At 40.0% G+C, this 27,999-nt stretch overlaps 2 protein-coding genes across 7 annotated transcripts in view; both read right to left on the bottom strand.

Annotated features, from left to right (window-relative positions):
• Positions 1–3,182: 3,182 nt before the first annotated feature.
• On the bottom strand, positions 3,183–15,889 carry SNAPC1 (small nuclear RNA activating complex polypeptide 1). Of its 2 annotated transcripts, XM_075753350.1 has the most exons (10): positions 15,551–15,724; positions 14,722–14,881; positions 13,349–13,489; positions 12,779–12,883; positions 10,463–10,621; positions 9,940–10,014; positions 9,231–9,293; positions 8,134–8,275; positions 5,560–5,643; positions 3,183–3,679 (listed from the first exon to the last, which is right to left on the bottom strand). In XM_075753350.1, exons 1-10 carry the CDS (start codon positions 15,676–15,678, stop codon positions 3,648–3,650), a joined length of 1,089 nt encoding a protein of 362 aa, XP_075609465.1. In that variant the 5' UTR covers positions 15,679–15,724; the 3' UTR covers positions 3,183–3,647. The 2 variants fall into 2 exon arrangements, with proteins under 2 accessions (XP_075609465.1, XP_075609464.1); XM_075753349.1 differs by lacking the exon at positions 14,722–14,881 and having other exon boundaries at positions 3,183–3,676; positions 15,551–15,889.
• Positions 15,890–20,148: 4,259 nt separating this feature from the next.
• HIF1A (hypoxia inducible factor 1 subunit alpha) overlaps positions 20,149–27,999 on the bottom strand; it is a 33,857-nt gene continuing 26,006 nt past the window's right edge. For all 5 annotated transcript variants that reach the window (XM_075753344.1, XM_075753347.1, XM_075753346.1 and 2 more), the window contains exons 13-15: positions 27,351–27,459; positions 24,498–24,624; positions 20,149–24,333 (exon numbers count right to left, since the gene is read on the bottom strand). In XM_075753344.1, coding sequence (XP_075609459.1) covers positions 24,182–24,333; positions 24,498–24,624; positions 27,351–27,459 — 388 coding nt within the window. In that variant the 3' untranslated portion in view covers positions 20,149–24,181. The remainder of the gene's footprint in view (positions 24,334–24,497; positions 24,625–27,350; positions 27,460–27,999) is intronic.

The raw sequence follows: 27,999 nt of genomic DNA, 5'->3' as shown, positions 1-27,999 counted from the left end.
GGGTCAGCTGTCCTGGCTGTGCCCCCTCCCAGCTCCTCGTGCACCTCCTGTGGAAGGCTCGTGCCACCCCGCTGGCAGGGCCTGGGAAGCTGAAAAGTCCTTGACTTAATTGTAAACACTGCTTAGCAACAACTAAGCATCAGTGTGTTACCAACGTTTTCATACTAAATCCAAACCACACCACTATACCAACTACTAGGAAGAAAATTACCTGTATCCCAGCAAAAACCAGGACATGTATGAATGTAGTTTTTCAGTCAGTAGTATATTCATCTTAGAGAAGTTTCAGCCAAACCATATTTCTTGAATTTATTTACGAAAACTATAACATCATCCAGATACATAGTCATGTTGCCTCACTCCTATCCACCAGGTCAGCTGGAAGTTAGACTGGTGTTACAGAGATGAAGTTTCCTTGCAGCCTTTGCCTACTGTATTACCTGAGGCTATAAACAGGAGAGAAGTTAGGTACCACAAAACAATATTCTTGGAAGTCTAGATTTACTGTTGTTGGCGGGCAGAGGGAGGAGTAGGTTAGTTTTTATTTAATGACAGCTGCTTGCTTCAATGAAGCATTTTAGGAAGTCCCTCTCCTGTTTTTAAAAGCCTGTAATTGCCCATCAGACTGCAGCAAGGGATTTTTTTTTTTTTTATAAAGATTACACCAGCATTATGAAACTTTGCTTACAACTGTCTCTAAATTCTCAGGATTACAGTTTTGAAATATTACCACTGCAAACATAGTCAGCAGTTCTAAGTCTATCCTTAAGCATAACTTCCATCTTACATCTACATAATTTTATAAACATAGAATCATAGAATGGTTTGGGTTGGAAGGGACCTCAAAGATCACCTAGTTCCAACCACCCTGCTGTGGGCAGGGACACCCTCCACTAGACCACGTTGCCCAAAGCCTCATCCAACCTGGCCTTGAACACTTCCAGGGATGGGGCATCCACAACCTCTCTGGGCAACCTGTTCCAGTGCCTCACCACTCTAACAGTAAAGAATTTATTTCTAACATCTAATCTAAATCGACCCTCCTTCAGCTTAAACCCATTACCCCTTGTCCTATAACTACGTTCCCTGATAAACAGTCCCTCCCCATCTTTCCTGTAGGCCCCCTACAGATACTGGTAAGCCACAATTAGATCTCCTTAGAGCCTTCTTTTCTCCAGGCTGAACAATCCCAACTCTCTCAGCCAACCATGTTAAAGAACACTTGTTTTCATAATTACAGTATTAAAATAACTGCTAGTTGAATGCACCCATTTTGTGCCTAGTCAAGGTTTTGCATGCTTCTGATGTTGATTTACAAATAATTTTCAGAGGTGTGTGCAGGAAGACTCAGGTCACTGAATATTGAAAATTCTGAAAAATTCTCCTACTCAGCTCTTGGGATGGTTCATAGGTACAAGGAGAGGCAAACAACATGGTCATGTTATGAAAAAGTGCCACTGCAGGGAATAGCATTAAACATATTCCTTACACATGTTAAAATAAATTTATGCCATATATATGGAGTAATAATAATTAGCTGAAAATAGCCTGTCAGGAAAGTGAAAACTAAGCTTTTGTAGCTGTCTTTAATCTTTAGCTTCCCTGAGAAAGATACCTGCAACTTGGAGGGAAACAGAAAAAGTTAAGTCGCTTTCAAGTTTCCCTTCAAGGGAAGAACCCAATACCACATAGCTGGAAGACCTAGCTTAACCTCGGTGCCTAGAAGCAGCAGAAGAGGATTGGCGCTGTAAAGTTCATCCTTAAGCAACTTCCTAAATGAAGAAACTCCTAAGAAATGATGAATTTGAAGCTGTAGTCCTAATATCTGCTAGAAAGAACTCTCCCTCTTCATCTGTATCTTTCTCAGCCATCCAGGGGGGTCCCAAGAAGAGATTCAAGTACTCCACTGCACCTTATCTCCAAATTGCTCCCGTTACACCCATACTACTATCCATCCCCTGCAATGTGAGGATACCAGAAAGCTTCTCTGTCACACCCAAAGCAGCAGCTGGAGTTGACAAAACTGACAAACACAGTATTACCAACAGGATCCTAACTGCATTAAGATGAGCAGAAAATATTGACCATATGGCACGTTCTATCCACAGACTAAGCACCCAACAACCTTACGACCAGAAGTGCAGTGGAAGAGCGAACATTAAACCAGGAAAAAGCAGTAGAAACTAAGTGTATGATACATTTAACTGTATTACCACCACTGCATTTTTTTTTCTGTATGCAAGTATTCTTTTTCTGTAATAATTAGATCTGGACTAATAATGACTTTTGGATTAGACTGTAAAGATTTTGGTTATTCAACTGAATATTCGATTGTTCAGTTTACTATACAGCAGGGTTTTGGCTTTATTATAAAGTGTTTCCTCTTTCCCCATTAACAAGGTTGAGTGCAACCAAGTGCTTAACTAGTTTTTCTGGTGTCCACCTCTTTGTCCTTTAAGTCCACTTCTCCTTACCAACCAATGCATTTAATATACTTCCACTTAGTATTTTTTCTTCTTGATAAGGGCATTTCAATTCCTTTGGCCTTTGAGAGTCATACAACCAAACTAATTCACTCAGTTTAGGTCCCATTTATATTCAAAACCATTCAAATTTCTATTTTATATTTCTTCTCGTAGGAGAAGACACCTCAACTCCTTTGGCCTTTCTTGATAGTTCAGCTATGATCAACTGGAGAAAATACCAAGGAGAATAACTATGCACGTTCTTCTTGAGTTGCTGTGGTCAGAGAGGGGTATGTAAGGCTATAGCCTTTCAGGGCCGAATGACACAAATTCTAGTGCTTGTTACTGTTTATAGAAAATACTCCAGCTTATGATTCTCAGTCTGTCTGCTTTTTCTGCAGTCCTGTTGCCTAGCAATCATTTCCCCATCCTGTACCTGTTTTCAGTCCTGAGCTTCATGCTTATTTCCATACCCACTTCTTCCACTCCTCTCCAATTTATAAAGATAACTTGGAATTCCAGTCCTGCACTTGTACAGCTTAGGGTCATCTGCAGAATTAATAAACATACTTTACATTTCTTTATTTGAATATACATTGATTCCAGATCTGCTGGAGACAAACTACAATAAAAGGCTTATCACCAAGTTCATCTTCCACATCTGTGGGATCAAACCACAATAAACATTACTGAAGGTACACACTATAAAATGGAGCAAGCAAGCTGTGAAAAATAATTTATTGTACTAATTTTCAACAGTCAGTAACCTTAGTTTTCTGTTCAGATAAAAGAATGCAAACATGTCTCATATGGGCAAATATTTTGTGAGCTGTTCTTTTAACAGTCTCAGCTAAAACCATCATTGCAGATCAACATTAAGTTCCAAGTGATAACTCACATCGTACAAGCTAAATACAACAAGGAACCACCTTCTCTTTCCATCTCAGGGCACAACAACTTTGTCTCCCACAAGAAGCATTCACCAGGTGAATTAAAGGCACCAGATGCTGTACCCTGAGACAGCTAAGGTATACCAGTCACAACCACTATTCCAGCATCACCTGTAGTTCTGGTCCCAGACACTCCAACATTCAAAGGTATCCAAAACAAGCACTTTGTGTTACCTCCGACATTTACATTTTGTCATTAAAATTAACATTAGCGCTTCTCCAACTGGATCCTCTATCTTCTTTTCCTCTTGGGTAGAGATACTTCTGAAAGGAAATAAAGAGATTTTTCTGACAAGCTTTTCAATCTATCTTCCCTCATGGGAATGATTAAAGTAGAATTAATTCTGCCCAGCAAAGGAAATGAATAAGATGAGCTCTTGAGATCCCCTCCCAATCCTTCTCCCCATGGTTTTAAATATGAAAAAAATCCTTCTAGATTCTACAGCACATTATCATTCAAAATATCAATTAAAGTTCCATTGATGAACAAAATACTGTACTTCAAAACTTATTCAATCTTGAGAGCTTTAGGCTCCTCATGAAAACCTTTAAGATTTCATTTGACCTTCAATTTGACAAACAGAATACTCACAAAATTAAGCCCAAAATACCTGCAGAGATTGCTTATAAGCATTTTAATGCTTCAGCATTTGCTGGCAAATTCTGAGAAATGTTCCTGATTTAGAAAGAAACTTTTTGTCCACAACAACTTGAAGGAAAAAGTAAGTAAATAAAATACAATATTAAATGCATCATTGTACCTTCAATCTGACCATTTAAAATTGAATGAATTCACATTGTCTACAACTAAGGTGATCAGAGAATGTAATCTCATTTCAGCACTACAAGATGCTCCTTTGCTTATAAAAAGAGAAAATATAAATGTGCTACCTCACTACAAATGTATTTTGGTAGTTATTATGCTCCCTTGTATGAAATATCCTTCCATTACATACAATTTTGGATAGTAAATTAACTCCAAAGATATACTCCTCACACTCATTTATGTTATTAAAGCTTTCCAAAAGCTGTACTTAACCCTTTGCTTCCCCTTTAAGCAATCAAATTAAATCCTGCTCTTTCAGGTGAAGAACCAGTACCTCTGGTCTATCAAGTCAGCCTTCCACTACGTAAGCAAGACCCATCAGTCTTAGACTAGCTAGAACTGCCAGTGGAAATCATGCCTTTAGCTGGCCAGTTCGTCTCCCAAGAACACCACCCATGTTTGAGACACGGCACCAAAGCCCTGGGCTCTTCCCAGAGCACAGCTAAATAAGGTACCTCAAGATAAAGAGGATGCAATTTTCTTTGTACAGTGTCTGTTCCACGGCTTACATTCTCCTCGAGCAATACCGAGGAGGGACCCTGAAGCTTCTGAGTTGCTGAGCAGGTCGAGATCATCTAACATCTCAATTCATACTACATGCATTTGATGCTTCTGTCAAGCAACTTCAACATCAGCTTTGAGAAACCTGCTTTACCATTGCTTCCAAATAAAAATTACATTATTTCCAGTAATGTGAATGATAACAAAGTCAGCCACTCTTCTGCCGGGGTTCCCAGAAATCTACCCCAACTATGTCAGACAACTTCTAATATAGCAGAGGATGCTGTTACTGTACACGTATGCTGGAACTTAATCCTTGACTGTTGCCTAGCTGAAACAAAGGCTAAAGGGGAAATTTCTAAGGTCCCTCTCTTCCACATATGTGAAGTCAGCAAGGGCAATTCTGACCTCAAGCGCAGGTCACATGAGATCCCAGAGATACTAGAAGAGGTATCTTCTGTAAGTGGGAGAATGACCGAAAGAAAAATCACTTTTCCCTACACATTGGAACTCTTCAAGTCAGATTTGTATTATAGAAGAGTAAGTCTCCTTTTAACTGGACCAGTTTTAACTCTGAACACACTATAATGAAATCTATGTAGAAAAAACATGACTCAGGATTTTGCCACTATGTGAGTGCTCATAACAAAGTCGCAAATCAAAGCTTCAAATTTCATGCAACTTACAGGCTAAAAAATAATCTAGCTTTTGCGAGGCAGCAACACACAGTCCAAAATAACAGCTTCAGAAAAATACAGCATAGTAGAGAGCTATTAAAAAACAAGTCACCGGTTTGTCAGAATTTCAATCATTGTACCTTCTTCATCCGAGTTCTCTTCTTCTGTGATTATAGGCATCCCAATATGCCGAGTAACAGTTTCTTTTGCCACTTGCATTTCACCTGCAGTTCAAGTTTTAGGAAAAAACCATCAGCTTTTTTTTTTTTACTTCTACATCTCAGGTCCAGCAGTTAAATGATTGTTGACTTGCTGTTCTCTTGACTTTCCAGTCAAAGGCTGTAGAGAAACACCTACGTTTCACAGTACCTACTTTCATATGAATCCCTAAAGAAACCTTCAATAACAAGTAATTACCACTACAAGTTTAAAACATATTAATCACCAAGTCAGTCCAGAGATAATTCAAAATGCCCTTATTCCTCTTCAACACTGCTTCACTTTAAAACAGTAGATGAAAAGGCAACATTGCCTAATGCTCACCTCTGAAGAGGGATGAATTTTCTCAGTAACTTTTTTACTAGCAGAAGCTAAGCAAGTCAGAAAACAGAGTTTGGAACTTTGAAATGAAAGCCATTTCCTCAAAATAAAGTTAATTCAAAACGGTTTTGCTGTTCATTTTCATTTAATCTTTAATAAATAATAAGTAAATGAAAAACTTAAAGGACACAGCAACTTTTATCAGTTTAAAAGTTGGATATCAGAAAGACAATTTCCTTAAGAAAAGTAATTTCCCATGTTTTCAGAACTAGAAGATAAAGAGATCTAAAGAAAGTCTTGGAAGACAAAAAAAAAAAAAAAAAAAAGAAAAAATTGCATAAACAGGGATGTGCAAATACCTAGAAAGTAAAGCTGCACTTTACAGAGATATGTTATCTGCACACAGATAACATAAATGCTATGATAGTAAAATAACAAACTAAATCAATCACTGGTCAGTTCAGACATACCAAAGATCAGCACCACCGGAGAGGATCTCCAACAGAGACCTGAAATAGACAGCTGATCTCCCTCTCCTTCCTCACCTCCTCTTTTGATCTAGCCAGGTACCCTCACACCAGGTCTTATACTTATCTCACGTCGAAATGAGTCAGTCCTCATGTTCTGAAACTTGATCTCTTTTAGAATATATTAACATAAATGATGACACCATACAACAAAAATCCATATAAATGGCTAATCCTTGAAGTTGTTGGTCTCAGCATCATACTTCCAGCAAACTTCACAAATAAAAGAAATTAAAAAGATATTCACTCCGCAGCTTTGGATCATGTAAGTCAATTTTTTTGAAAAAACTTCTGATCTGAGGCAGAAAGGAGTTCCCAGTCCAATTTTCTTATTTTTAAAAACATTCACTATATCCTTGCTTACTCCGTTACATTCTGTTTGTACTTATTCTCTCTACAGAGATTTTCACTCTCTAGGAAGCCATTCTTGTCACCCACAAAATTCTGTCCTCTCCACAGCATTCAAGGGGAGATTACAGGCATCTGCATTTAATATTCCATAGTATTTCTCGTCAAAAATTTGGAAGTCTTTTTCTGACTACATTAAGCAAGAGCCTTCACTGAGCACATACAGGGACATGGCAATGCTTCTTATACCAGTGTAGATAAACTAGAACTACATCAAGTACAAGCAGTCAAAAGTATTTATTTCCAGGGTGTTTTCAAAGTACGAAAAAAGGTCCCAAAGACTGGACATAAGTAGTCTGTATCTGTTTTAAAAAAGTTTGTTCCTTAAAATTGTTTTGATTCCTAGCTAAAATTATAATGCTCAGGAGAAATAAAATAGAATTACAAAACCACAAAAAAGTCACAGGTGTATAAAAAAAGCCTCCTATCAAGAAGAAAAAAAGTTAAGTCTAGCTATAAACTAAACAAATCTATAACTGTTATAATGTAATAATTCCAATACTGAGATTAAGAAAACAATTTGAAAAGAGTTTTGAAATTACATCAGTTGTTGACAGAAGATTTGTATTCATATGGAAGTACTAAAACTTTCGGTAACAAAAGAACAAAATAAATAACAAGTATCAAACGGAAGGAGAATGACTGATGTGATAGTGTAGGTACTTACAAAGCAATCACTGCCATTAAGACGTCAATATCATTTTCTCCTCAGAAATATTAAGAGGATATTCCTTCAAGAGCTCAGGGACAGATTAGAAACAGGCAAGGTTTTCTTTGGATTTCATGAAGATAGTATGAACTATCAAAATTATCAGACAGGCTGATTTTTGTCAAAAAAGATAGCTTCAAAAGGAGAAGCTATCTGTCAGAAAAAGAAAGTTAGACAAATATTTTAATCTCCAGTATGTTTGTTATATAGCAACAGGAAAAATTAAGACACTGCCACACAGGACATGCTTTTTTTTCCAAGGTCATGCCTTTCGAGAGAAAAATTAGCAGGACTATGTATGAGACCTTCAGATTAACTATAAACTGCGTGCGCTCAAGTTGTCTTTCTACCTGACCAGACTGCAGAAAACAGACAGAAAGGTTCAATTACAATGGGGGTATCACAAAACATTTCTTTAATCCTCTATGTCCATTGATCAACAGTAAAATTTAACCCAGCTGCCTCAGCTAGCAAAGCAATGGATAAACTTTTGCAGTCTCTCCAGGATCACAAATGCAATGGAGACATACCTTTGATTTCCAAAGAATCTCTTATCCTTGCTGGCTGTGGTCTCCTACTGTTTTTTTTACTTCGACTCGGAGATTTCCCATAATTTGATCCTGATTCAGAAGATTCTAATCTTACTTGACGATGTCTTCTGGATTTGGAAGCCTAGAACCCAAGTATACATATGAATGATACAAAAAAGCTAAACTTCTACAGCGAGGTATTACTGTATGTCACTCAATACTTTACAAGTCAGCATCTACTTTCATGTCAGGGTGGAAAAGGGATGGAAGGGAAGGGAGAGAGAGAGTAAGGATTCCCACTAGTTACTGATCTTCAGTTTTAACAGGCCAACACTCTTCTATGATTTAATGAGTGTATCAGTTAAAATTCAGGTAATGAAACATTCATTTATTTTCAAACCATTCTCTGTTGGTATCAGCCTACATCATGCTGCACAATGCTGTGAGCAAGCAAAAGGAACACTTCAATAACCACAGCACCATAAATCCTCCTTACTGTCATATTTTGCTTAGTTGCCTAGAAAACAGTATCAATGCATATTCACAGGTCTGGACTGTTGTACATTCCAGAGCTTTGTTTAATTTAATAATGCATTTTTCAATAAACAAAGAAAGTTGTAATGTCTCTCATAGGCCTTCTATAAAAAAGACAAATCAACAATATTTTTAAAGTAGCAGTTATTGAAACAATGTTTCCAAGAACTTCCAACTGACTTTAAACCCTCAAGTTCCATTTCACAATCATCTTCGGAGTTTCCAACACCTAAGCTTCAAGGAATTTGAGCAATTAAACTTGCAAGTATTTTTATTCCATCTCCTTAAAATTCCATCTACTTAAACAAAGCTCAGAAATTAAGATACCTTGTAAATTAAAATCCCCCAAGCGTAGACCATATCTGCACTGTCTCCGTAAATCTAACAGGAACAATAAAAGCTTCAGGTTTCCCCAACATGTTAGGAAAACTAGAACATTCAAAGTTTGAATTACAGAGTGCAATTTTAACTCATTCCTTTCTGACCTAGCACTTACATTAAACTGGCACTTAAAACTGTTCTTTAAGAATAAATACCTCCCTATCCTCAAATTTTATACCTACTTCAACAACTGCAGAGTAAGACCTGTACTTGATTCGAGCCAATGCATTTGCTCTTTCAGAACCCTGCAAAGAAACAAAGAGATCAGTCAGAAAAGTTTTCATATTCTATTACAGCAGTATTGAAATGAAATATCACATCAGACAATCACTGGAGTGATATCTCACTACAGCTGTAATTCTGTAATTGGAATTAGTTTTACATAATTAGAATGCTGCTGAACTGTTACTTACAGAAAAAAAAGTTCAAATTTCATTAAAAAGGCAGACCGTAATTTTGGTTGCCTTCACTGTTACAAAGCCCAGGAAGAAAAAAAATCAAATTAGAAATTTCACACCTTACTCAAATTCAAAGTTGAAATAAGCAGGTAAGTACAACATGAGATAATTTCGTACCATAAAAAACGGATATTGCATTTAGTTGAAATTCCAGGAGGAATCATAAAGGGAGTCTGGCCAAGAAAATACAGCTCTTTCCCCTCCTTGCTTGAAAGGGACTTTTTATTAAGAGCATCCAAGAATTGTCACAGCAGTGAATGCTCACAGCTTAACAAAAACAAACAAACAAAAACCAACCAGCCCCACTAGCTATTCCTGGAACTTACTTTGACACTATCAAGCCCTGACATACACTGCTTAGCCTGTGATCTAAAGTAAAAAAACCTAACAGATTTGGCCTGCGCAATGTAGCAAACTAGTTCATTTTTCTTACCTCCAACTCTAGCAAAGTTCCTTCTTCCTTTTTGTTTGATATTTCATCAGTTTCTTTAGCATTTAGGAATAATTTCTGGGAAAAAAAATTAATTTCAATGTCTGTCATACACAAGGCAGCTAAAATCCAAGAATTGTGAAAAACAAAACAAATATTTACACATATGCCCATTTTCTTCATCGATCTTACACTACAGCCTTTCTTTGATCCAAGAATAAGTGTTAGAGAGGTATTTGCTATGGTCATTCTAATACTGCCCATAAATCACATCTTCCAGGGCTTACCTCTCAGCAATCATTTATGTTATCACAGAGGCAGTACCAGATACAAGTCAATGTCCTTCTCCCCGTACCATAACTTTGCCTAAGCTTTTACTCATTACATGTCTTCAGTGTTACAGTTCCTTTTACTTAAGTCTGAGATTTACAAAGTATGCTCAGAGGTAATTACACTAAGACAGACAGTTCTTACATGTTCACATAATCTGTTAAGTTGCCACAGCATAATGGTTGATATTACCTACCATTCTGTTCTGCTGCCATTCCTGATGCTCCAAGGTTATGTCTTTAAGAGTAACTACAAATTCATCTTTTATCAAGCTCAGGGCCTTGTCTGGCTGGGATTTGTCAGCTGAAATGACACACTTCATTTTCTGATAGTGGTCATGAATATTCATCAGTTCCTAAAATAAAAAAGAGGCTCTTTTCAGAGAAAGAAAAAAAAATAATTCCAGAGTAAAGCAATATCAGTCCTCAATGAACAAAACCAGGGTTATACAAACCATTCTAAGGAGACCACTGAATTAGCAGGAGTGTTAGAAACAGAGTCTGTTTAAACCAGTTCAGTTTAAGGGAGCATAGCAATACTGTTTCCTAGCACTGTCCTATCAGTCCAACAAATAAGCAAAAGAGAAAGAGTATCTTGCACTATTTAAACTAAGACGGAAGTCTCAGTGGTACTCAGGATCAGTGTTCACAGAGGTCTCATTCTGATATCGCGGTCCATTTTAATCTCTTTGGAGGAAGCATTTTACTTCCTCCTTTTGAGGAAGCAAGTCTTCTCACCCTGACATTTCGTAGATTACTGATTTTTGTACCACCATAGTCAGCCTTACCGATGATACATATTTGCTAGCAGCAACTGGAAAACCTGTAAACAAAGATCTATTACTGAGTCATAATCACAGAATGGCTTGGGTTGGAAGGGACCTCAAAGATCATCTAGTTCCAACCACCCTGCCATGGGCAGGGACACCCTCCACTAGACCACGTTGCCCAAAGCCTCATCCAACCTGGTCTTAAACACTTCCAGGGATGGGGCCTCCACAACCCCTCTGGGCAACCTGTTCCAGTGCCTCACCACACTTCCAGTAAAGAATGTCTTCCTTCTATCGAATCTAAATCAACCCTCCTTCAGCTTAAACCCATTATCCCTTGTCCTGTCACTACACTCCCTGATAAACAGTCCCTCCCCATCTTTCCTGTAGGCCCCCTTCAGATACTGGTAAGCCACAATTAGATCTCCCTGGAGCCTTCTCTTCTCCAGGCTGAACAACCCCAACTCTCTCAGCCTGTCCTCATAGGAGAGGTGCTCCAGCCCTCTCATCAGCTTCGTGGCCCTCCTCTGGACTCTCTCCAACAGCTCCATGTCTCTCCTGTACTGGGGCCCCCAGAGCTGGACGCACTACTCCAGGTGGGGTCTCACAAGAGCGGAGTAGAGGGGCAGGATCACCTCCCTCAACCTGCTGGTCACACTGGTCTTGATGCAGCCCAGGACACGGTTGGCTTTCTGAGCTGCAAGCGCACACTGCCAGCTCATGTTGAGCTCATTGTTCTCGTCGATCAATACCCCCAAGTCCTTCTCCTCAGGGCTGCTTTCAATCCATTCCTCGCCCAGCCTATAGTCGTGCTTCGGATTGCACCGACCCATGTGCAGGACCTTGCACTTGGCCTTGTTGAACTTCATGCAGTTCACACGGGCCCACCTCTCAAGCTTCTCAAGGTCCCTCTGGATGGCTTCCCTTCCCTCCAGCGTGTCGACCACACCACACAGCTTGGTGTCGTCAGCAAACTTGCTGAAGGTGCACTCGATCCCACTGTCCATGTCGCCAACAAAGATGTTGAACAGTGCCGGTCCCAGTACCAACCCCTGAGGAACACCACTCGTCACCGTTCGCCACTTGGACATTGAGCCGTTGACCACAACTCTTTGAGTGCAACCATCCAGACAATTCCTTATCCACCGTGTGGGCCATCCATCGAATCCATGTCTCTCCAATTTAGAGACAACAAGGATGTCGTGCGGGACAGTGTCAAATAATGAGCAATATAAGAACCTATACCTGGCTTGAAGTACTTCATTTTTTATAAAATGTGTTATATATCAAACAGAACCAAGTTTTAAAAGAAGAAAAGGTTAGAGAAGCCTCTCTAATGCGCAGATAAGTAAATTAATGTTACCACAAGTATCAAGCCTCCAGCTGCAACCTGCAGACATATCAAAATAAACATGCTTCCCCCCCACCCAACATTGTCCATTTTTCTCTGCCCAAGAGACAATTAACCATTTATACCCTCCCCCTTTTACATCTTACTGAGGCAAAACCACAAAACATTAGAGCATATTTCAGTATTGAAAAAGGTACCGCAAGTCTTCCAAAATAAATGCTGCGTTTCTGGGTGTCTGATAAAACTACAGGCTATTATCCTAGTCTGCATTCCATAAGAAGATTTATAAAGGACAAGACCGTGCAAGTAGAGAAGTTATAGCTCTCAGACAACAGAAGAAGAAAAACAAAACAAACCCCAGTGATTAATCTGTAGTTTAAAAGTTACTGTACCTCCAATACATCATTAGTGATGAGGCTGTTTACTCTGTTACTTGGGTCCTTAAATTCTTCTTTAAATTCATTTTCCTGAATCCTCTTCTTAGTTCTGTAGTTTAGCTAAAGCGAGAGACAGTGTTTTGTAACCTAAAAGCAAACTTAAATTGGCACCTCCTCTTGAAAATTCTTACTGCACATCCAATAATCAAGAGATGCTGAAAGGTATAGAAACATCTCACCAACAATAGCACACAGCTTTACTGTCAAGTGCTCAGTCAGCACTTTTCAAAAATTAGTCCCCAGTCAAGAATTTAATGCAGCAGGCAGACTCATTTCCACAAATGATACGACATCTCAAATCTAATAAGAACATTAGATACTGAAAAAAATATTTTCAGGTGAGAAGCATCCTACATTCAGACAGCCTCTAAGCTTTACGTCACATACCTAGCTACATAAGGCAAGACATACTACATTTCAACACAGCCTCAAAGCTAAACTAAAACCATGAACTGTTGAACTGTTAGCCATTGAAAGCTGAAGATATTTTATTAAAAATGGTAAGTCATTAATTTAACAACTCACTAGCTTTGGCATTGCTGTGAAATGGAATGCTCTGGCAAGTCGCAGCGTCCTAAAGATGTATGCTGCGTCATAATGCTGGGAGTCTATCAGATCCTGTTGAAATTTCTGGATTTCAGGCCAATCCTTGAGTGCAATTCTGATCTGCAAAAAAACAGTTGTATATTATGTATATATGCAGGTCATACCGACCTGCATATTTCAACAAATAAAAAATTGATTCAGCTGACTACTGTGACCATGTTATACTATTCACAATACTTGGACGTCTAGGGTGTAACACGTCACACAATCACAGAACTACAGAAAGGATCCTACTATAACATTTGTTACTACTATGAAAATTTTACGCAGATAGGCTTATTATACTGTTGTGTTAAATATTCTTACTGCAGTTACTTTCTTTCACAGCGACATGGAACATGAGCCCTCTTTGACAGTTGAAAAAATTAACTCTTCACATTCCGAGATGCCTGAAACAACACACCTAGGAGACTCGCATTCACTAGATGATTAAGACTCAATACTCGTACCATGATTTGCTGCCACTGAAACGCTCGTAAAAGTATCTGTATCTTCTTGCTGTCCTTCCTCTCCCATGTACTCTGTCCACTTCCTCTTCTCCCTACCTAAGTTAGCTTCTTTGAAAATTCCTGGACTCTCTAACAATTGCTGTATAGCAGTGGTTTTAAAATTCCCTAAATCCATCTCCAAAAAGGTATTGACTTCCTTGAAGTTAAGATATGAGATGCAATAGTATCACTGCAGAATACTTAAACTTCAGTTTCTTATTTAAAGAATTTGGATTCAATTGTGCATGTGCACACAATATACATCATACAGTTTTCAAGTAAACCACTTCTTGCACTGAGTTTCCAACTCCTTTATACACTGGTATCCTGTCCTAGAAGCAGCAAGGAGACATGTAATTCAGGCATTCACCCTTTCAATTTACAAATTCCACTTCCACTTCTGGTTAACATGAACTGGAAATAATTCAGCCAATCTTCATTGTGTTGAAATTCTAAGGAATAACTGGGGCTGTAATGGATATCTCCCCACAGCTGATCAGCATATTCTCTGTTCCTATTTAAAGGTAGTCTTCAGTTTTGAAGAGAGAAGAGCTTTCTATCTGGCAAACAATATTTCTGAGACCACAGCTACAATTTAGGAGGCATAAGCAGCATTTTAGTCACCGGCACATAATTTCTCAAACCTAGGCTACTTTTTCCAAAGGAACCCTCTGGTTCTAAATATTTTTATTCTAAGAAACTGTGAGGAAATGCCCTACCCATTTATAATGACAAAGTAGACAGAAGTATACCATATATCTTACATCTAATATCGCTTGAGAATAAAACCTCAAGAACAATTACCTTTTGTTTTGGCTGACAAAGCTGTGTACTATAGAGCCCATACAAAAGGTACAGAGCACCAACTCGAATCTGGAAAGAGTATGGAGGCAAGAAGTACTGCTGTGCAAGCTCTAAAGTCTTCTTAGTGAGCTTATTCCTCTCCAAAGCTCTTATTCTACCACTAAAGTAAACAAAAAGGAAGCACATTAAAGAAAGTAAATATAAAAATGCAGGCTTTAGAAAATCCAGAACATAGAAACAAGCTTTAGGTATTTTAAAACATATTATCATAGGGCCCAAGTTCTGGGAAGCCTTCAAAGACAGCCAGACCATAAGCTGTCACACAGTACTGCATGAAATTCTCTGTATTAAATTAGATCTAAAGTGAAAAACACAATGTCCTACATTATATTTTTTAATCTCGTGAGGATTACATCAAGCTGCCTGAAGTGTCAGTGTTCAAATCACATGCATTACTAATACACAAAATAAACTGAACTAATAACTGTTTTCCAGCATTACACAGGGATCGGTGCTTCACTGCCATTTACTTACACACCAGCCAGGCAAACCTCTCCCAAAAGCTCTGAGGGGCACACGGCTCACCAACACCCCCGTGAAGGTTCCCCCGTGCTAGCACGGAGCAAACTCGGCAGCGGGGACCTTTGAAGGGTGAAGACGGGCTCCCTGAGGCGGGACACGGGCAAAGGGGCGCGAAAGGGCGGCTGGACCCGGCGCCTTTCGAGCCGGTGCCGGTAAGGGCGGCTCGCAGCGAGCAGGCCGCTGAGGAGGCGGCCCGGAGGCAGCGCGGGCCCGGCGGCGGGTGGGCCGGCCGGGACTCCTCACTCACTAGAAGATGGTGTGGAAGCGGCGCTCCCGCCACAGCTCGGCGAAGCGCTCGAAGCGGACGGTGTCGGCCTCCTGGAAGGCGCCGAGCAGCTCCTCGCAGTCCGCCTGCAGCCCCGGCACCGAGCTCATCCCGCCGCCGCTCCGCTCCTTGCCCCGTGCGCATGCGCAGCCTCCCCACAACACCCTCGGGGCGCCTGCGCGGCTTCCCCACGCATGCGCACTCCCCGTTGCCGGGCGGTGCAACCTGGGCTTTTCTGTCAGGGCGAGCGGCTGTCACCCGCGGGGGTGGCCGGACCCGGCTCCGTCTGCCCCTCCTGCCCTCCATTGTGGGGGGCGAGCCTGGTCCGCAGGCGCAGAGGCCAGCGCACACCTCGGTCGGCCTCGGGGCGCAGTGGGGGAGCAGCCATGGGGAGGCAGGGGTTTGGGCGAAGGAGCGGTCGCGGGTTCGGCCAGGTAGCCGCCGCCGTGCGACAGTCCCGGGGAGCCTGGGGATGCCGGTGGGACTGCGGCGTAACCCGCCCCTGTCGCCGCAGGAGCCGCCCCCAGCGAGCTCGCCGGCCTGCAGCCCGGCAGACCCAGGAACGGCGGGGTCTTCTGAGGGAAAGGGGGCTCGGCAGTGCCGCAGCTGCGCCCGCGCTTCGCGGCCGTGTGGACGTGACGCGCCGCCACGCTCCCGGCCAGATGTGCCCCGCGAGGGGCTTCTGCCGGCCTTCCCGCGCTGCCCGCAGCTCCGGCGCGGTGCTCCCCGCTGCCGAGGGCCGGTTCGGCGGCTTCACCTCCCTCCCAGCGCTGCTCGCCGGCGGCGGGGAGCAGGGCCAGCCCGCCGGAAAGCCCCGTTTCCGCCTGAGCGAGCGCGGCGGGCAGGGGATCATCGGGCGGCCGCCGCCTTTGAGCTCAGGAGCGGCGTAGCGCCCGCTCCCCGCATGCACGGCCACACGTAGGCGGCCGGGGCGAGCCGGGCGGGCGGGGAGGGGGCCGCGGCTGCCGAGCCGCACGTAGGGTGAGTGGGCGCGGCCTCGGCGGCGGCGCGGAGCCGGGCGGCGGGGTCTGTCCTGCCCCGCACTCCCCCGCGCACGTAGGGGCGAGCAGCTACCGAGACGGCTGGGGAGAGGAGCGCTGGCGTCGGAGAGCCCCCCGCGCCCCGAGTGAGTACGGACCTGCGGTACCGGGAGAGGCGGGAGAACAGCGAGCACCGGCTCGGGGCGGTTCGCAAGGTGTTTTCTGGGGGAGTCGGTCTTGGTGCTGTCTTCCCCGGGAAGCCCCGCAGCCCTTCAGCAATTCCCAACAGGGTTTAGGGACGGGGCTCTGGGAGTCGTTGCCGTGATCGGCGCCCGCGGGCGGAATCGCTTCTGCAGCCGGGGCTTGGCCGGAGACGGGCTGCGGGCAGCCTGCGGTCTTGTGGGAGCGGGGCCCGGCAGCAGCAGCACCTGCTCTGGAGAGCGCCTGAATACTTCTGCATCCGTGGGGGAGAGGGGAGATGCGAAATCGGCTTGTGGGAGACTGCCCCTGCGCTGGGGGAACCTTAACGGGTGAAAAAGGGCGTGTAGAAAAGGTACCGAATATGTATGGGATGGTGCGTTGCGTGCTGCCTTTAGGGTATTTCAACCTGGAGGAGTTTCGCACTATGACCAGGTTAAAAAATTCACATTTCGCTTTTTCAAATAATCATGCACTGCAAAATGAATTTTAAATTCGGCTGGCTGTGGTACCGCGATGTTCTCCTACTCACCATTAGCATCAACTAATTGTTCCAAAGCTCGCCCTTTTAAAGGTAGGCGCTTCAGGCTATCAGCTTCTACAATGACAGTAGCTTCCACAATGCTTCAGGCACAAAAGCATCTTTCTATATGTATTATATTTCCCAAAAGGTTGCTGGAATCCAGCTTCCAGTTGCCTGTATAGATGAGTAGGAAATGAACGGCCGTCAGCTGAACAGCTATTGTCTTTAAGCACCACTGATTGTCAATGAGTATGGGAATAGAAGCATTAGCAGAGCTGTTACACGTGAACTGGGCAGGTTTTAGCAGCTGCAAGGAGAGAGGTACACCTGCTGGGTTTTGGGTTGGCGCTTCCCCCCCCCGAAAAGACAAGATATTTTCATCTATCATTTGGACTCGTGTTTAGAGACATAAGGCAGTGACCCCGTCCATCCAGTATGTGACCCCATCTTCAACAGATTGTACTGATTTTGAATGCTAACGCTGTTGGGGAAACCAGTTATAATGTACTCCCCCCGCAATGGACTTAAGGATTCAAAGCTCAAGCAAGTTAATAATTGACACATCATGGAGCGAGTTTGTCGTTGCTTACAGGTCAAGCCAAGCCTGCCTAATTTAAGGAGTTATCCCTTAATTTAAAAGCAGCAGAGGAGATTGGCTTTTGAATGATGCTGAATTTATAAAGCTTGAGCGTGTTTTCTGATTTTTGTATCTTAAGTGTGCAGTGAGTGTTGTGATTTCTCAGAGATGGTATTTCAAAAAATGCTAGATGGAATTTTTTTTTTTTCTAAGGCAGATGGGGTTGCATGTCATGACACTTTCATTGTGTAAGATGATGTAAGATGTAATGAAGATGAGGCTGTTGTGCCCAGATGTTAACGTGTGCTAAGTCCTTCCTTGCAGAAAGTTTGGCTACAGTGTAAAGAGTGAAAATGCGGAGGAATAAAAAAAAGCAACAGTATCTCTTCATAGAATTCCTCTTCCGAGGTGTATACAATGAAATACAGTGCCAACTTTTGGGCTAATTAATGATCTAATCGTCTGTTTTCATCTAGTGTTCCTTGAGATTTTTCATTAGTACTTTTTAATTCTTAATAGACTGCCTTTCAAACTAAAAAAAAAAAATTAAAAATAGATGATGTAAGGAAGTGTGCTTGTTACTGTATCTTCTTTGTATTCTTATTAACTCCTAAACAGAAGGATGAAGTCCTGTTTGCCCTATTAATTCCTAGCTTTTAAGTTGCAAACTAAAACTTCATTTGGCCTGCATAAATATAAATAAGAGGGGCTTCTACAGTTGCACATAGCACAAGAAAACTCCCTTTAAAAAAAAAAAAAAACCAAAAACAAAACACCTTGCATGACTGTATTAGAACACATTTTCAAATTGAAAACATAAAAATAAATCATGTTTTAATGGATTTTCATGAAAATAAATCATGGATATTATTTTATCAAATAACATATTCAAACTTCTGTATGTACAAACATATTGCTAATACCAAATAACGGGATTATACTCTACCGTGACAGCACTTGCATATGCCTTCTGCTTTCAGACTTCCCAACCAAGCAAAAACATTGCAAATGGTTTTTAATCTGTGCAATGGGAAGTGGTATTGAGTTAACAAGACAGCAAGGGTCATGAGTTCTTGTCAAGCTATCTGCATGTACTGAAAGCAACTGAAATCACCTGGAGACAGGATCTTGGATTCAAACTAGTTTCTGTTTTGTTATAAGTGCATTCTTGATGTGATAACTCCAAGAGGTTCCATAAACATTCTCTGTCCCTCTGGCTCCCTATTTGTTCCTCTGTTCTCTCTCCAGGTTCCCACAGAAAAACCCACACTGTCCCTAATGCCTGACTTGTTAAAGTGTGTGCTTAACCTATTTTGCTCATGCACCTAGTTTACTTAATTCAGGCGGGATAACCATTGTGTCTAAGGTGAGCAGGATTCAGCTCTAAGAGCAAGACAGAATTTAGAAATGCCTTTGGAAAACAGACCACGTGTACACTTAGTCTCAAAGTTTCTGACTTCAGTAGTAACTCAGACCTCAAGCACGCAAGGAGCTTTAGTTATGCTGCATAGCAGTTATTTAGTTCACTTTAAAAAGTGGTTTTGCCATCTCCATCTTTTAGAACAGTGGTAATGGAAGAACAGAAAGATCACAGAGGTCACAAATTAGAAACAAACCTTCTCTTTTATTGAATTTTATACTGTTACACAATTAAAGAAATACAGTCACAAGTATGTCAAAATTTTTCAAGAGAAATATCAATTGCAATACGTTGTACTTGGTTCCAAAAAAGAATTCCATTAAAATATACCACTTCTTCATGAGAGAATACTGCTATTATTCACAAAATCTACCATACTGTGTAAATCCAGTAGCAAACTGTTTAACTTTTTGGTAACTTGGCAAGCCTTGCTCAAGGTAAACAGGGAAGCAGAAGGAAAATGACAATTCTAGAATTTGGATCAAAAATCACAGCTGTCCAGCACAGAGCTTTGCAGGGAGTCAAGTGCCTAGTTGCTAATGGTAATTTTCATGAAAGCTGGATCCCCAACTCATGTGAATTCCTATGAAAATGGTCTTCCTACAAAGTACTCCTGGCCTGTGAAATCTTTATTTTCATGCTGGACAATTACAGTTTGAAGCATGTGTGTTAGTGAGGGGACATTTGAGTGAGATGTGTGTTCTAATCAGCAGGACAGGAACAGATGGCAGTGGTGAGGTACTCAGGACTCCCAGCTCCCACACCACTGTCCATCAACGGAAACATTCGTTCAGCAGTGTAACGGGGAAAAAGCTTGCCAACAGATACTGGTGAAACAGCCCACACTTCTGCCTTTAGCTACCATTGTTTAGCTGTTTAAACAAACAGTTTTTAAATAATGAAAAATTACTATTAAATATACAGTAGTTTAACCTGTAATCATCTTTTTTTTTTTTTAATCCTACAGTTGTATTTCAGTGGAAGCTGAGCTGATTAATTAATCCAAAATAAGCTTTGAAATCTTTAAGTTGTCACACAGTTTAAATTGTTCTTTCTGGTCTTAATCTGTGATTCTTTAATTCAATAATTACTTAGGGAGCGTTTAATGTGTGTACATAGACCCACAAGGAAGAAAACTGAAGAGTAAATTGTTTGTTTCACCTAAAGGCTTTCAAAGATCAACATAGTCCAAGCCATGTGACTACATGGGAAGAAGGTATGTTAGAAAGGTGTGCTTTGGACTCCAGGCTACCTTAATTTACTCCATATATTACACCTGAGATCAAGTTACTGGGCAGGAGACAAGTGACTTCTTGGGAGCTACAGCTGTAGTTAATTATAACTACTTTCAGGTAAAGAAATAAATGAGGTCACAAATACTAGTTTAAAAATTCCTTTACCTTTTAACAAAACCATCACTGTGGTTGATAGAATCATCAAATAGAATCCACATGTAAAAATATCATTATGCTATGCCATGAAGGCATGGCTTATAACCTTCCAGAAGCTAACTATGTTATTCTCCTCAGTTTATCATTTCCACATAATCTAGTATGTTTCATCTGCAAAAGAAAACACTGTATCTACCTACACTTTCTTCTTTACTACTGGTGAAGAATAAATGCTCTAAGGTAGTGCCTCAACATTTTAAAAGGTAGCAAGACAAAAAGAAATTACTCAAAATCACTAAGAAAACATTTAAAAAGTAACATATTCTAGAAGCTTGTCCTCCCAAAGTAGGTTTAGAATCAGGCTGTGTATTCCTAGAGTCTAAGCAAAAAAAAAAAAAAAAAAACAAACCAAAAAACAAAACCAAAACCAAACCAAACATAAGAGCAGTTAAAAGGTGTACTGTACTTCTAGACTTTACGAACTTGCATCTGCATTTAGCAAAACTCTTACAAGGCCAGAGCAATTACTGTTATTTTTCCATGAGTTCTTCACTATCTCTAGGTTTGGTGGGGTTGTTTTTTGTTAGTTTTTTTCCTACAGTAAACTAATACAGCTACTACAGTTCATTCCATTAATTGCTTGTTTCAGTCACTTTTACCAGGACAGTAAAAAAAATGCTATGTCTTATTACTTATAATAAAAAATTTGAGATTTAAATTTAAATGAACCATGGTTCATTTAAATCCAAGGCTGCTGTCATTAAGACCAGGGATGATTCCAGTGGGCTCATAACCATAAATTACATGGGTCACTGAAGTTTTCCTCCTCTTTTTAACATGGATTTTTCTCTATGAGAATTTACTGCTCTCTTAAAGTACACTGAAGAGGAACCGACAGATCTAAACAGGTCAGGCTCCTCCAAAATAAGGTCAAGAGAGTAGCAGAACAACAGCAGGCAAAGATAGTATGCAGTTTCTCTTGGGAGATGAAAAGGGATAACCCACCAGGCCAGCCCAAAGCTTGCCGGGGCAGTAAGAGCAGAACCCAGTTGTACTCTTCACATGGCTGCAAGACTCTCCTCACTATCTGACAGAAGCATGATGTCAATCCATGCAGAGCCAAGCATCAGGGATGTCCCTGATGGCTGGTGTTTTACTTAAGCCTTTAGCAACTTCACTATTAAACCTTGTAACTGCTGAGAGAGATGCCATGGAAAGAATGCCATCCAAGAGACCTCACACTGCAGGTATGGCAGTAGCTCTACTGCTTTTATCCAGAGAACTTTATAAGCTTTGTACACTTAAAGGCTGCATTAAAAAACTTTAATACTCAGTAGCAGGTGTATATATTCAAAGTGTTTTCTGCACGAAGCTTAAACTCTAGCTTAATGCACCTACATATCTTCTTCTCTCTTTGTGCAACTTCCACTCAAACTTTATGCAACCACCTTCTGCTACCAGTGCCTTTTCTTTTTTTAGTTGGTAGCTAATAGTCTCCATTTAGTTTAATACAGTTATGTCAGTTTGAAAAGTGCTCATTTCAGTGAAACAGTAACAGTAAATTTAAAAAACAGGTTACGCTTATGTACCATTATATTGATTTCAAAAGACTCAGATGAGTCCAAGGAAATCAAAGTTTCCAAAATAAAATGAAAGTAATTCTTGTGACACTCCACATTTGATTTCTTACATTGAGATTTTTAAATAGTGTGAAGACTGCACAGAATACCTTGACCATATTTACACATTACAAGGTTGTATCAGTAGCATTGTTTTATGACAGCAAAATGAGAAAAAGTCACCTAGTCAAAGTTACCGAGTCAACAGCACAAGAATGTAGAACAAGCTTTATCATCAAGTACCAACTTAATTTTTTAATCTGCAGTTTGTGATAAAAATCCATCTTTAATTGATCATTCCTGTGAATTTTACTTTTTCCTGCTTTCCAGTGTTACCTTGATAAAGCTTCCAGAGACAAGCCTTTCAGCTGTTCATAAAGAAGAATCTTTCTACCCTAAAGTAACACAAATATGCTGTCTCCTCACTTTCAAGTTTGCTAACTGGTGTGATAACAGATTTAAAAGTTTAACATCTTTGGCGAGCGGTAGTACAACACTGTCTAGGAGACTTCAGTACTGAATAGGCTCAAATAATTATCGCGGAGATGTTACAATCAAAATAAGGAAGCAGTGATTTTAACTCTAAGTTAAAAAGGGAACACGGATGAACAATAACCACTAACAAAAATATAAATTATCTCATTTGTCTCAGATAACACACTCCCCAAGGGGGCCTGGTCCACATATAGTTTATTGATGTAAGAAAACAATACAGTTAGTGTTAGATCCAACCACAAAGAGCAAAAGAATGCGTGAATGAAGGTTTTGTACAGTACATATAGGAAAATAAGATGTTTGTGACAACTATATATTTCTAAATAAAAAGGCTTCTAAATATATTCAAGTTATTGAAATCTACATGAAAACATATGGATGTTAATAGCAACAAGGTGCATAAAACCAAAACATCAAAATATTGAGCAACTCAATGAAGTACTAGATAAAACTTTGCTAACAATGCAAGATGTTTTACAATCTGCTTGAAATATCACCTATACCACACAGGGTAAGCTGAACATTTAGATTTAAGATCATACACAATATTAGCATTAACTTCAACAACTACAGGCAGGGATTTATTTTTTTTTAAGCTGGCAAAGTGACTACTTTAAGAACATCAAACTCTCTCTAAATTGAGAACATATCCAAATAAAATGCTGCTAGCCCTTTCCAGATAAAGCCTTTCCTTTGACTAACCACACTCATTTAAGTCAAAAGCATAAGACAGCATTTAAGAACAATTTATATTACAACGTGACTAAAATAATGACATAATCCAGGTTTAAACATGATTTCATAGGCAAACAAAAGAAGATTCTTCTTAAAAACTAGTTTTTATAAATGCAGAATATATTGCATGAGGAACTGCTGGTATTTTTTAAGAAAATATATTGTGCGATTGTGGCTACAATGCACTGCTGCAAAGCATTGTTGTTTCTTATAAAAACTATTAAAATAAAAAACTTATTTGAACATAAAGAGTAAGAGAGCACAAGTCTTCCAACTACCTAGGAAAAGCAGGATGGAAGTATTGCCAGTTTTTCCTGTGTTGACATTTTACTAATGGTAAGTTTTGGTGACCAACTCCCCAGCCAAAAAATAAATATTTTTTTTTAAAATCAGGTGCATATTTCAAAGCTGCTATTGCAAGTGTGTTTTAAATGTAATGGACTTAAAAGTGTATGTACCAAAGAATTATAAAAATGCACTATAGTTTGAATTATTGTTACATAAAGAACATATTAAAAAGACTGTCAAAATAAGTAGAAAGGGGATCAAAACTGAACTAACTGAATTAGTGCAGTACTGTAGCCAGGCTTCTAAAATCAGATATAGAAAATATAAATAGACTGCTTTAGGTGATGATTCACCAGTGTCCAAAAAAGGAACAAGTATTGTGAAAGCTCAGTTAACTTGATCCAGAGCTCTGAGCAGTTCTTCACCCTGTAGCAGGTTTCTGTTGCCTTGTATGGGAGCATTTACTTCGCAATCGTAACTTGTGAGTTGGGGTAGTCCACTTTCATCCATCGACTGCCCTAGAAGTTTACTTGCTATGTCTATAGAGGGAGGGGAAGGAAAAAAAGTGCGCTTTATTCGCCATGCTCAACCTTTCGTCCAAAACTGCCCACAAAGGAAGTAAGTTTGGATGGTGGTGTCACTCGGTTCTTTCACACAGCCCCCATCCACCCTCCTCTACATAGTAAGAAAAGCCAATACTAACCAGTTGATAATAGAATGATTGTCTTTTGCTCCACTCCATTATGACCGTTTGTTTTGCATCCCTTTACACGTTTCCAAGCAAGTGATGCATTGCCTCCATGGTCACCTGTCTGCTGGAATAAAGACCCCTAGAAAGAAATAAAATAAATCTTCTTTATTGAATACTCTACCTTTCTAGCCCTCCACGTCCCTCTTCCAAACTAACAGTTCCTGTCACTAATCACTTATGTAGGCATTGTTACAATTTAAAGTGGGCTTCATTCACAACTTGGGGAGAAAGATATTTCTAAGTACACTGGCCTTGAAAATGCATTTAAAAGAAAACTGAAGCGGAGTTCAAGACCTTACTTCCCTTACAGAAAACAATTACTAAATGCTGGTGATCACCAGTTACCATGCTCAAGATTAGCGTATACACACCCATTTAATTACCACTGCTCTTGTGTGAGTAAGCACCAGGTTCTCACTTAAGTCTCTAATGGTTTTCTGCACTGGAATTAATAGTGTAAACAGGAGATTCAGGAACCTCAGTAGGTCGATTCTATCTAAACTCAAGATGTAAATTCTGTTTGCACTCCAGTTATTGGCACCAAGCCTCCTGACCCGAGTTTTGTGGGGAGTGCAGTTCTAAGCTACTGTATTGCAAATACAGCTCCTTAGCATATTGTTTGGGCAGCAGCGTAGAAGATCGGGAGATTAGAAAGCTTAAGGGGTCCATATAATTGGGGTAAGAAAGAAGCAGCTGCCACTGAAACAGATGGGATGGAAGGGAAAAAAAGCTATCTTAGTATCAAGTTTGCAAAAACAGTTGCATCTGCAAAGTTTTGTCTTGTTAGTAGTACTGACTGCTGCAAAAAGAAGGAAAGGTATTTTGGAACACTACAATTATCCTGATCACTTAAAATAGTAAAGAACATACGTTTTCAGGTTATAGTACATCCATGCAAGCCCAAAGGACAGGTAGGTAATAGAAGTTATAGTCAAACATCCCAGACTTAGAAGCTGCGTTTCATAGTGAGGTCAGTCACCGACATAGTTGCTGGTTTGGTTTTTTACTGTGACTGCAATACAGTCCTTCATATTAAGAAGGATATAGCTCATACCTTTTCATAATCTTACTATAACACACCTTGCCCTTGTCTAATTCTCCTGTTTTCTAGAAAACTAAACTAGTATTTTAGTTTCGTCTTCACTTATTTTCACTCTTTGCAAGCTAAGTCCTGCTTCCTTGCAGCTAAGAGGTTGTGGCAAATTTTCGCACAATCCCAGAATACCATTTATTCTAAGCCTAGATTTAAGATCATTTTTCTTCCATGCGTGTGCAAGGCCTAGTTCATCCACTCAGACATCCATTGTGGAGAAAGAAGTCAAACAACAAAAGCACTCGCTTAAAATAATATCAGTAAGACCCAACAATGTGGAAAATTCAGCTTCTGACTGTGCAGAAACCATCAAAATATTTGCAACACTTTTGTCAGAGAAAATAGAAAAAGGTTTAGCAAAGGATGAAGTTTGAGCCTATAAACATTAAAAAGGTACTAAGCATAGAAGCCTGAACACTATTACAGCAGTTAATACAGAACTGCCTGCATTCTGTGTATTTAATGACATCCTACACTGTTTTGAATGTTTAATCAGCAACACTATATGACAGCCATAGCACCATTGCATGAGAAAGAGGCAATGAAAGACAATGAAATTTCTTGCAGAGCTGTGAATTCTTACAGGGCTACTGGAAGCAATACAACAAGCATGAAAGTGCAAAGCATTAGCAAAGGAAAACAATGGCATGATTTTTTTTTTTTTTAATAAAGCCTGCTTGCCTCAGGAAAAAAAATGGACATATAGAAGCTCTCAGCTCTTCTAGAGAGCAGCAATGACAAAGACAGTATACAGTCATTTGTCTCATGCCCAAACCAGAATGCTAATACAGGAATAATTCATAGTTCAGAAGAAAAATAATCCTGTGCTGTAAGATGTGATGGATGACTACACCTAGGAGATGGGCCGCTGAGAAACAAAGAATCTCAAAGGCTACATTGCAGTAGAGGAACTAAGAATTAACTGCAAAAAAAAAAAAAAATTTTTTTGAATTTTGCAATGAAGAATTTGCAATGAAGGCAAGAAGAGAAATAACAGTATGTAATGGCAAAGCTCAAGATTTCAAAATATTAGGAAGTGACAGTAAGAGACAAGATCATGGAGACGAAATATCCTTGCAGAAAATAGTAAGCTGGATAGCCCCAATTAAGTGACAAAAATCTAAGAATACCTTAGCTAGGACAGATGATGAGCAACCACTCACAATCTCACACACTAATACTAGAGACCGTGTGCATAAAATGAGTGACAGTAATACACGTTTGCTAGGTTTTATGAATTCTATTCCCTTATGGTTCAGATGGTTTTGTTATCTGATCAAATAAAGGAATCTTAGACTTGATGGGAAAAAAAAAGCACAGAAAGCAGCATAAGAATGCTATCTCCAGTACTGACAAATACAAAAATTGATATTTAATTCAAAAGTGAAATAAATATGGCAATTATAAATTTAAACGTGATGTCTTATATTTGTGCATATTCTACTGAAGACCATATATGTTCACAAAAGAGGATCTTCTCCCTAGTCAAGAAATGTGCTTGAGTATGGAGGGCTTTTGAAATGGCTGACAGTAAAAGAGAACTAAAATCAGAGTATCGGCACGTATGTGGGAATTTCACTATCAAACAATTATCTCTGATCCCAAGATTCCACTGCATACCAACAGCTAAACTCAGGAGTCTGCACCGATGCCTCATTTCAGAAATTGCAAGGTTAAAAGTGAATATTTTAAAATGGTAAAACAAAACTCACAATTCCAACTGCCTGAAAAAGTGAACCATCATGTTCCATTTTTCGTTTTCTCTGAGCATTATGCAAAGCTAGCATCTTTGGATTTAGTTCTTCATCCATTGCAGTAGATCTAAGAAAAATTGATTCAGGCTGTTAAGACGTTTCTACTACCCTCGAGCCATTCTTCTTTTGTGGACATTTATATACAATATCACAGAACTGAATTTATGAACTGTACTACTTTTTTCCATAATTGATTCATTTCAACAATAATTGTCTATGAGCATAGCAAATGTTAGCTTTTAATATCACTGTGAAGCTCGGAATGAGTTATAACAAAAATTTTAAAGTCTTTGCAGAAAAAAAACCCCAAAGCATCAAAGTTCAGCAATTCACTTTCAACAGAAAGGAGGGAAGGAAGGGTGAGGAAAAGTCCATTCTGAATACTTCTATGTACACATAAAGCTTCCACATATCAAAGGTCTGATGTTTGACTTTGTAGGATTTTCTATCATGATAAATATCTGCTATAAATGCCACAGTCCATCATCATGAAATATGACTCATGTTAAAAGCAATAAGTGTAGCACACAGACTGCAGTCGCCTCTTACCTCATAACAAAGTGGACAAGAAAAGCACCAGAAATATTGTGTGGGTATAACTGCTTGT

The sequence above is a fragment of the Balearica regulorum genome, chromosome 5 (assembly GCF_011004875.1).
Source record: "Balearica regulorum gibbericeps isolate bBalReg1 chromosome 5, bBalReg1.pri, whole genome shotgun sequence".
Lineage (NCBI taxonomy): Eukaryota > Metazoa > Chordata > Aves > Gruiformes > Gruidae > Balearica > Balearica regulorum.
This window is presented reverse-complemented; position numbering and strand designations above follow the sequence as displayed.

Coding starts and splice junctions, on each gene's coding strand:
- SNAPC1 (XM_075753349.1), bottom strand. CDS start 15,874: ATGGAGGGCAGGAGGGGCAGACGGAGCCGGGTCCGGCCACCCCCGCGG. Junction 12,884..13,348: donor TCACAGCAATGCCAAAGCTA/GTGAGTTGTTAA, acceptor CTCTCGCTTTAG/CTAAACTACAGAACTAAGAA. Junction 9,294..9,939: donor GAACTTTGCTAGAGTTGGAG/GTAAGAAAAATG, acceptor GTTTCTTTGCAG/GGTTCTGAAAGAGCAAATGC.